At 39.6% G+C, this 9,335-nt stretch overlaps 1 protein-coding gene across 2 annotated transcripts in view; it reads right to left on the bottom strand.

Annotated features, from left to right (window-relative positions):
* Positions 1 to 654: 654 nt before the first annotated feature.
* Positions 655 to 9,335, bottom strand: part of tbrg1 (transforming growth factor beta regulator 1) — a 10,457-nt gene continuing 1,776 nt past the window's right edge. Inside the window, exons 3-15 of one of the 2 annotated variants that reach the window (XM_014019943.1) lie at positions 9,080 to 9,137; positions 8,787 to 8,869; positions 8,346 to 8,382; positions 7,959 to 8,021; positions 7,260 to 7,490; positions 6,251 to 6,321; positions 5,911 to 6,146; positions 4,328 to 4,464; positions 4,067 to 4,213; positions 3,888 to 3,985; positions 1,895 to 2,005; positions 1,423 to 1,562; positions 655 to 945 (exon numbers count right to left, since the gene is read on the bottom strand). In XM_014019943.1, coding sequence (XP_013875397.1) covers positions 857 to 945; positions 1,423 to 1,562; positions 1,895 to 2,005; positions 3,888 to 3,985; positions 4,067 to 4,213; positions 4,328 to 4,464; positions 5,911 to 6,146; positions 6,251 to 6,321; positions 7,260 to 7,490; positions 7,959 to 8,021; positions 8,346 to 8,382; positions 8,787 to 8,869; positions 9,080 to 9,137 — 1,501 coding nt within the window. In that variant the 3' untranslated portion in view covers positions 655 to 856. The remainder of the gene's footprint in view (positions 946 to 1,422; positions 1,563 to 1,894; positions 2,006 to 3,887; positions 3,986 to 4,066; positions 4,214 to 4,327; positions 4,465 to 5,910; positions 6,147 to 6,250; positions 6,322 to 7,259; positions 7,491 to 7,958; positions 8,022 to 8,345; positions 8,383 to 8,786; positions 8,870 to 9,079; positions 9,138 to 9,335) is intronic. The other variant, XM_014019944.1, reaches the window with a different exon arrangement.

The following is a 9,335-nucleotide window of genomic DNA, read 5'->3' as shown; positions in this document are numbered from 1 at the left end:
TGTCAATTACAGGCCTCTCTCATCTTTTTAAGTGGGAGAACTTGCACAATTGGTGACTGACTAAATACTTATTTTCCCCACTGTATATGCTGCACTTTATGATTGTGTCCTGTTGATCAATTTTAAATGAATGTTAAGATTTTTTTATAATCATTTTATATCATTGCAAATTAAATGAATGAAAATTAAATCAACGTAAAGTTTTACTTTAMTTTAAATCAGATTTTTGTAAGAACGTTTAACTTCACTGTTTCATCATTTTAAAGTACGATGCCACCGCTAACCTGGATCAACTCAAAGAATTTAAATACAAATAAATAAATAATTCATATAATTTTGGCTTTGAGATTGTTTGTTTTTCTACACATTCTACATATTTCTGAGCCTTTAAAAATACTGGGCTATTGATTGATTGATWGATTGATTTTTGGATACAAGTGGATTGTAGGGGTTACAGTTTATTGTTTAAACCTTTGAGCTAATTTGAGTTTTTTTTTACAAACATCTTGTTTAATCTGTAAAACAAAGAGCTGAGCATAAGTACAGCGTCAGATAAAAACCAGTCCAACAGAATAACAAGTATACATACAAAAATGTAAACTTCTTATCTTTAAACTCATCATAAATAAAGATGATTCAGTTTCCACAACGTAACAAATGTACATAAACTGTTGGATTTATTGTTTCTGGCACATAAAGAACAAGTCATACAGCAGCTATATGAAGTCCACATCAGTGACGCTGTTCAAAGTTTTCAACACAAACATTTGCCTCAGATTTGAGTTTTTAAACTACAGGAAAAATAAATTGAGGAGGACTYTTCATGGTGTGGTTTTATGGGAAATGGAGAAGAATCTTAGGAGCTGTAATAGGACGTGGAGGGCTTCATGGAGGGGGAGGTCAGCTGGTGCTGATGAGAGGAAGCAGGAGACGGCAGTGTGTGTCCTGAGGAAAGACGGAGACGCTGATCGTTACGTCAGAGTTAAAATATGCAAAGACTAATAAAGTGACTACACCTTAAAGAGGATTTTAGGCCTGATTCACCTTATATTACACACATAAGGTTTTCCTAGCTGTGTGTGGACTTGCATTGACTTATCTTAAACCTAACCTTAACCATTACTAGTCTATTTCTAACTCTAACCTTAACCAAAACACCTGACACCAGCATGCATTTGTTGATACCAACTGCATCAATCCTCCTACACCAGGGGTGGTCAATCCTTGTCCTCAAGAGCCACAGCCCTGCATGTTTTATTCGTTTCTCTGCTCCAACACACCTGATTTGAATGAATGGGTGATAAATCAGGTTTCTGCAGAAGGTGTGTTGGAGCAGGGGGAAAAAGTAAAATGTGCAGGTCTGCGGCCCTCGAGCACCAGGATTGCCCACCTCTGCCCTAAAMCTGTAAAACTGAGCAGCACCTGAAATGTGCTCCGGCTTCACGTTGAGGACCTGGTGTCTCTGGTAAGCTTCAAAGTTGATGGAGGCGTCGTCGTCCGATAAGCTGTGAGGGACCTGACTGTCCCCYAAACGACACACCTCGAACCGAATCCACCTGTAGCTACAGGAACCGGGTCGAAAACAAGACAACAGAATGAGCTTTTGTAAAGAAATCCAGTGGACTGCAGGTACGCTGATCGACTTAAACACTGATCACTTCCTGTTCTTTCAAACCCAGACAGAAACAGTCAGAACTGAAGAAGCTTAGCGTGGAGAATTTTGACAAGCTACTGCATATTTAGAGCAGCAGAAAATATAAAATAAAGAAGACAGTGTTCATATTTGTCAGCTTGGGTTTAGAKATTCTACTAACCCATCAAGAAAAACAAATAAAAGTGAACTTTACAGTGTCGAAGCTGGTCACGTGTTTTTCTGCGAACAAAGTGAGCTTACTTGCTACATTTGCGAGCTCCGGGACAACTCTGGATCAGATTCTGGATGGTCGGATGAGAGAAGCCGAAGAAGTCTGCCCCTGATGGTATGATTGGAGCCACAGACTTTAAACTAAAGGAAGAAAGCATTAAATGAGTAAAGAAATACAAAATACATCTGAYAGAGCTGCAAATGTTTAGCGGCCTTGTGCGAAATCAAAGAGAAAGGGGGTCTCTCTGCAGTGCAGGTTGTCTTGTGGGCGGAGACGGCCCTTCTCGTGGAGTAGCTTGTCAGGCAGGAAGCATCATTTTAAGATTAATTTTAGTCATAACTTGAGACAGGAAGGTGCTAGCTGCACGGAATTTGAACGACGTACATGAGGAGGGACATGTTACATTTTGGCTTTGTCAAAACATCCCTAACCAACCCATAAAAAGATCGCTAAAAATCAATATGAATATGAATATTAGTCATAATAATTTGAGACAGGAAGAAGCTTGCCGCATGAAATTTTAAGTCAAATTATGTTTACATTTTCACAATAATTTTTATTGAGTCATTGTTCTGTTTTACACTGTATCTAAACAGTAAATAAATCTTTTTTTACTATTATTTCCTTTTAAAGGCACAGTGTGTAGGATTTTGTCAATTTTTTTTAGCCGAAATTGAGATAATCACTAATGACAATAATAAAAAACATGTCTAATCATTGCAGACAAAGACTTTGTTTTATTATTTTTACCTTATWAAAAGCTGTTTATATCTCCATGGTCGCAGGTCACCACACAGGCAGCCGCCATCTTGTCTATGAAGGCTCATGAAGGCCAAACTGCGGTGGCGGTGTCAAAAACGGTTTTAGTTGTAATACTATAAATGTAATATTTGTTGTCTGTCATTGTAGCTGGGATAATTTTACTTATTYAAGCTCATAATCTTACCACTTGAAACATCACTAGCCCTGAAGCTGCTGGTAGACATCGCGGTTGGAATTATCAAAGGTTTTTGACACCTGAGAGACACCGTAGCAACTCCTTTGTGTTTGGAAGCAGGGGGTGGGGGTCGGGGGAGGACCAGGGAGGATGATTCAACCACTCAACCACTAGATGTCGCTGAAAACAACAAATCCTACACACTGTGCCTTTAAAGGGCCTATATTATGTGTTTCTCAGGCTTACATTTAAATACTATTTCATAATAAAGTATCTGTCACCTTTAGCTGTTATTAAAACGCTGTTTTTATGTTTAAATTGAAAATAAACTTATCTTCTCAACAACTCCTCTTCTCAGAGGTATTTTTAATCTGAAAAGAGCTTCACTGAGTAAGAAGTGGTGTTAAGAGCTCAGCAGACAGTTAGGTTTCACTTTCACCCGAGAGCCTGCAGGAGACATGGGCGGGTTGTGTGGGGAAGGGGTGTGCTCTACCGTGAGGAAGTTCGGCTTAAAGACACGTCCCAGGGGCGTTTCTGGTCCCCACCTGTCYTTTTGCTCCTCAGCATGGCTTCCTAAAAACACTGCAGGATTTCTCAAACATGCATGAATGAGTCAGAGCAAGGCTTTGGGCATGTTTTTTTATGAGAGTATAACATTATAACATGAAATAAAACTCAAAAAAGTAGATTTTTACATGATATTCCCCCTTTAAGTTGCCCCACAAGACGTGTCAATCCTACCAATCACGGTTAGGGAAAACTCCGCCCACACACCAACTTCGCCAATCATGGGTAGGACCGTCTCCGCCCACATGACAACATGTACTGCAGAGACCCCTACTTGAAATCAAAGGCTATGCAATAATTGATATACAAACCTGAAAAATAAAAATAAAGACTACCTTGTGCACAGAACTGGTTCTCAGAGAACAAAACATAATTTTTGTCACTCAACTATGTCAGAGAGAGAAAATTTCTTCCTTTCTTGAAAAGTCTGAGTCCACCTTAAGACTGAAACTTAGAACCCCAGACCTATTTGTTAATATGAGAATGAAATGAGTCCAGATGTTGGTGATGGGTGTTACCTGTTGGAGGCGATGGCCTTCAGCAGGTTTGAGTGGCACATCAGAGCGGAGGAGGCCACGATGGCATTCTGAGGATCGTCTTCAGGCACAATCTCAAACTAAAGAAGAGCAACAAAGAGGTATCTGTGAAAARGAATCCTGCTAAATTTATTGTGTTGATGGATGTGTGTTGGTGTTACCTGTGGCCCCGCCCCCCCGTCTTTGATCTGGCAGGTGTACAGGCACTGCTGCTCGGGGTTTTTCATGCTGGCAAAGACCCGCGTGCTGCAGAAACCCACTGGGTAGATGGCACACTCATCGTGGAACAGCATCCTGTCTGTGATGATCTGCAGACGGTTGAGTTTGAGAAAAAATAAATAAACAGGCGGTTTGTTTCTGCTAAATAAATCCATGTCTTGTTTTGAATATAGGTTTATTATTTGTTTAATCACCACTCTGACCTCTCCCAGACTGTAGACCGTTAAACCTCCCAGGGCAATGGGGAAGACTGGGCGACCCGACGAGTCCAGAGCGATGGGCTGCACCAGCCTGCGTGACCCGTCTGCCAGCTTCCTCTTCTTTGACATCTTCTTTGGAACTGAAAGATCAAGCTTCAGATTATTAATCACGCATAGGACTCATGTCTACTTTCATGTTAGCGTCAACATTTGTCTACTCCACTGGGCCGAGATTTTCTGATTAAATATTAACTTAGACTTTTAAAGTGATACGTTAGAATTTAGTAAAAAGAGTTGCAAAAAATGTAAAGAAAATAAACAAATATCTTACCTGTTGCAGATAACTCTCGCAGTTTGGAAAAAATTAGTTTTACTCTGACCATGACAAGCTAATGGCTAGTCTGAGCAGAGTTACCACCAAAGTGGATAGATGCCGTCTTTAAACACACAAAACCTTAAAAACATCATTAAAATGTTATTTTTGTAAACTTCTACACTGCAGACAAGTTTTCATTTTGTAGCTATTTTTATGTCTTATCAAATATTTATCTTGCTTTGATGTGTTTAATTTTTGTCTTACTGGGTTTTTTATATGGTCCTATCTGATTTTATCTTGTCTTATCTTTTCATTCTGATATTGTTTTTGGAGATGACATTTATTATTTACTGTATTTATTTTTGATTTTTTTATTTAATCATGCGTCTACAGTATATCTATGTCATGTGTCTTGTGTACTTTGAAACAAAGCTGACTCACTTCAGTGTAATCAAATTTACCTTTGATTGATTGATTGATTGATTGATATAAGTAAGTGCAAATGGCAGCAGCTGTAGCACTTCCGATGCAGCATGAGGAACTTCTGATGGTAACAGAATAAATAATTCTGCCAGAATAATCAAGGAACACAAAACAGATGATGACCTTAACATTTATAAAACAACATTTGCATGAATGTCTATGAAATTATAAAATTTAGACATTTTTTTTTGTAATGAAAGTTTTTAGTCTTAACTCTGCTTGGAATAGGCCCTAGTTCATCAGTGCAGACAGAATTATTTCTCCAAATCCAGGCTGTTCACTGAGTTTTCTACAACTGGTAAGATACTAACTGTTCATAACCACTCCATGGAACCCCACTTGAAAACACATCTGCTATGTGTTGAGTTAAATGAATTGAAAAGTATTTGTAAAATTACTGATGCCGTTTCACAAAGGTCACWGAAACAACATCTCATCAGGAGAAAAGATTAACTGAATATTTTGCACAAACGTTGGAGGCAATCAGTCTGTAAAGGAGGGAATTTGATCCATTCCAACAGGCCACGGTCGAGACAAGGGACAGTCAGAGACTCAGGCTACGTTCACACTGCAGGTCTTAATGCTCAGTTCCGATTTTTTGAAAAAATSRGATCTTTTTGTGTGAACGTTCACATCAAAAGATCAGATTTTTTTCAAAATCAGAATTGAGCATAAAGTCCTGCAGTGTGAACGTAGCCTCAGATGTTGACTCAAACAGCCTCTTGTCCAACTTGAGCCRTCCATTAATCAATCAACCACACAAAAACATGTCTTCCCCCACACTTACGTTCTTCCTTCCCATTCTCCTTCCCTCGCTCTTTCCTTTCCTTCTTGGGTTTCTTGAGCAGCGCTTCCTCTCCCGGTGACACCACTGACGTCAAGCTATGGGGCACGGAGAGGCCCGACGGCCCCGCMGGACCTGAGGTCAACGCCACGGGCGGCACAGGCGGGACTGAGCTGGGCGTTGGCAGAACGTCTCCCTCTGAAACAGACTGGTACTGCAGCAGCGTCTTCAGTAAGAACCTGAAAAAAAAAGATGGTAATTTATGAAAAGGTTGAAACTTGGCCATGATAAGTAGTGAGCATCATGTTTATGTGACTTTATTGAGACTCATCCCTGCACTCACCTGCGCTCCTCCTTCGCTCGAAGAAACTTCTCCTCTATGTGAGCGACTTCGTCACACAGAGCTGCGTTCTCCTGAGGAGGAGAAACGAATGAAAGTCAGGCTAGAGATGAACCTTTTCTCATTAATAAATARGCACATATTAATGTATGCTGTAAATAAAAGGTAAATATCACTAAATTGAGCCCCGCCTACTCCGTCCACGGTTAGCATCTGTGACAACATGGAGGAGCGAAAATGGCGAGAAAACAGGGCGTCGCCTTTCAGTCGTCATAGCAACTATTTGATTGACAGCAAGCCCAACTGGATCTGTCACACATTATCTTTAATCMTTTTACAATAAATTGTTAATTARYTTCATTTCATTCAACAACCATGTAAAGCAGCAGATTATATAAACAGAAAAATATGATTTATAAATAATGATCTAAAACGAACTTTTTAGGTAGTTTAAAAATGATTAATTAAATTAATAAATTATTTTTATTATTTTTTACAGTCATAAATAATAATAATAGTAATAATAATTATTATAATGGAATAAAATTTGTAATAATAAAAACTTTTAGACCTGGTGATACTTTAGCATGAAACTTGTCTCTATTGATTTTAGCTAACCATCAGATCAGGTTTGTCCAATAGAAACCTAAAATCAGTAAAATGTTGTATATTATTTGACACTGTATTAATATTTTATAAATCAGAGGCAAAACCAGTTTGTTATATTTTATAGTTTCTGTTAAAGCATGATTCAGCAGTGCTACACTCTGTATAGCAATGTATGCTACATAAGCTAATATCTGCTAGCCAATTCAATAATTAACAGTGATTACATATGCTTTATACATTTATGGTAATTTTAAATTATTGATTTATTAGCTTCAGTTCTGGTCAGACAACATCCTTATTAAGATAAATAAATGTTCTTCATCTTTACTGCTGATGATTCCCCTATCCGAGTGAATCAAGTTTTTGTGTGAAAACAGCAGCTTTAAATACACGATTRACTTACAAACACCATGGCTCGGGCAGCTTTGCGCAGCCTCAGGTACTTCAGTCTGTACTTCTCGTTCAGGTTTTTCCGTGAGCCCCTCTTGGCCTTGGGCTTGGGCTCCGAGGAGCTGCTGGGAGACGGGAAGGCGGGCGCTGAGGCACCGGAGCCGGAGGCGGCGTTCAGCGAGGGCGAAGTAAGGAAGGCCTGAGCGGTGAAGGCCTGCAGYGCCTGCTGCCGCTCCTCATCAGTCTGCCGGGGGCGGGGGACATAAACACGTGTTGAAAATATCTGAWGACGAAGCGCCTGTTTGCGCTCAGGATGGTGAAATGTAGACAGAAARAAAAAAATGAAATGCTGCACGAAAAACTGAGGATAAAGAGAATAAAGCATTTTGTTCAGGTTCTCATTTCTCTCCAACCTGATCGGGGACAGTTTACAGGTCAAGTTGTACACTTTAACCACAGACACGTGCATCTTTGCACAAATACTCATCAGTTACCTAAAAGATCAAAAACCATTAAATTTCCCAAGAGAAACTGTACCACTTCTGCAATGTATTRTTTTCCATTTGGCATAACTTTATTATAGACGCCATTTAAAACATGTCATTTTAGTCAGAAATGTGTGAATAACAAGCCTCACTAACAGTCAAGTTCATGATCTTCTACCGTTTAAGGTTTTGTTTGAAAGTGCTCGTTAGGAGCCCAGAGAACTCACCAGTAATGCAAAGACTCCGTTTCTGTTTTCAATCCTCTTGAAACGCCTGCTTCCTTTTTGTGTCTGAAACATAATGTGAGACTGAGGCCGAACGCACGTGGGGCTGGAAAAACACTCGCTTTTTAACCTCCAAAGATCTCTGGGTCCGTTTAGCTCAGCTCTACAGTTAGTGAACACAGCAGGGTTTAGGGTTTTTTTGTTTTGCGTGTTAATTTAATCCAATCCCAGCCAAGAACCGCCTGTGTCTTTGTAAGGATTGCAGGACAAGGTCAACAAAAGCAGGATGGAACAAACYTGGAGAAATTAAAAGACACTGATGCTAATAATACGTGAGTGAGCTGTTCTCTTTTATGATGCAGGGCTCACCATCAGTGAGCWGAGCCTTACCTCGCGGTACATGACGGCTTCCAGGCTCGACTTTGCACTGTCAAGGACAGAGGATCAGGGTAAACTGTCACACGTAGGTTTACTAAATCTATATTCAATCATTCGTCATGGACCAGTGGTTGTCGAGGGCCACTATCCTGCATGTTTTASTTGTTCCTCTGCTCCAACACACCTGATTCGGTGACCGAATTACCTGCACCTCTTCAAGTTCTGCAGAAGCCCGTTAATCACTCATTCAGGTGTGCTGGAGCGGAGAAACCTCTAAAACATGCAGGACAGTGGCCCTTGAGGTCCAGAATCAGACACCCCTGTCATAATCTTTTTGCTGCATCAATGAAATCGATGCATTCTAACGTCAAAGATTGCACTGACAGAGAGAGTTCAGGTAGAAATCAAAATGAAGGATGATATTTAGCTGTCAAATGAGGAGGATTGCTGTACTTTGACTGAACAAGTCCCCGGTCGATGATTCTCTGTTTGATCTCCTTTATGTGCATGGGCCGTCCAGCTTCCTCCAAGACAATCTGGAGAAATGAAGAAAAGCAAAAARGACATGTTGCCAAAAAATTTAAATGCAATGACACATCAGTAGAGATTGCTGATGTTTCATTCATTCATAAAACCAAACAGAAGTAACAGTAAACTTAAAAAAATAAAAAACAAATACAAATAAAAACAAATATAAAAGCAAATCAAGCCATGAATGAGGATGCTGATGATGAATGTGATAATACCTGAGCAGCATCGAGCCACGTCAGGTTTGGTTTCTCTGCTAGTTCACTCGGTGGTTCACTACAGAGACAGGAAACAGAAAATGTATTTAATAAAAATGATAATAAAAAGAATTTATCATCTCACTGCTTGTGTGCAGTTTTTTTTACACTTGTGTGTTATGAACATTGCAAAGGTGAAACCCTGAACACAACACATAGAATTTCATTTGTCCTGATGCATCTCAGTAATCCAGGTAAAAAATCAAAAAGAAAAAAA

This window comes from Austrofundulus limnaeus, unplaced genomic scaffold, assembly GCF_001266775.1.
Source record: "Austrofundulus limnaeus strain Quisiro unplaced genomic scaffold, Austrofundulus_limnaeus-1.0 Scaffold236, whole genome shotgun sequence".
Taxonomy (NCBI): domain Eukaryota; kingdom Metazoa; phylum Chordata; class Actinopteri; order Cyprinodontiformes; family Rivulidae; genus Austrofundulus; species Austrofundulus limnaeus.
This window is presented reverse-complemented; position numbering and strand designations above follow the sequence as displayed.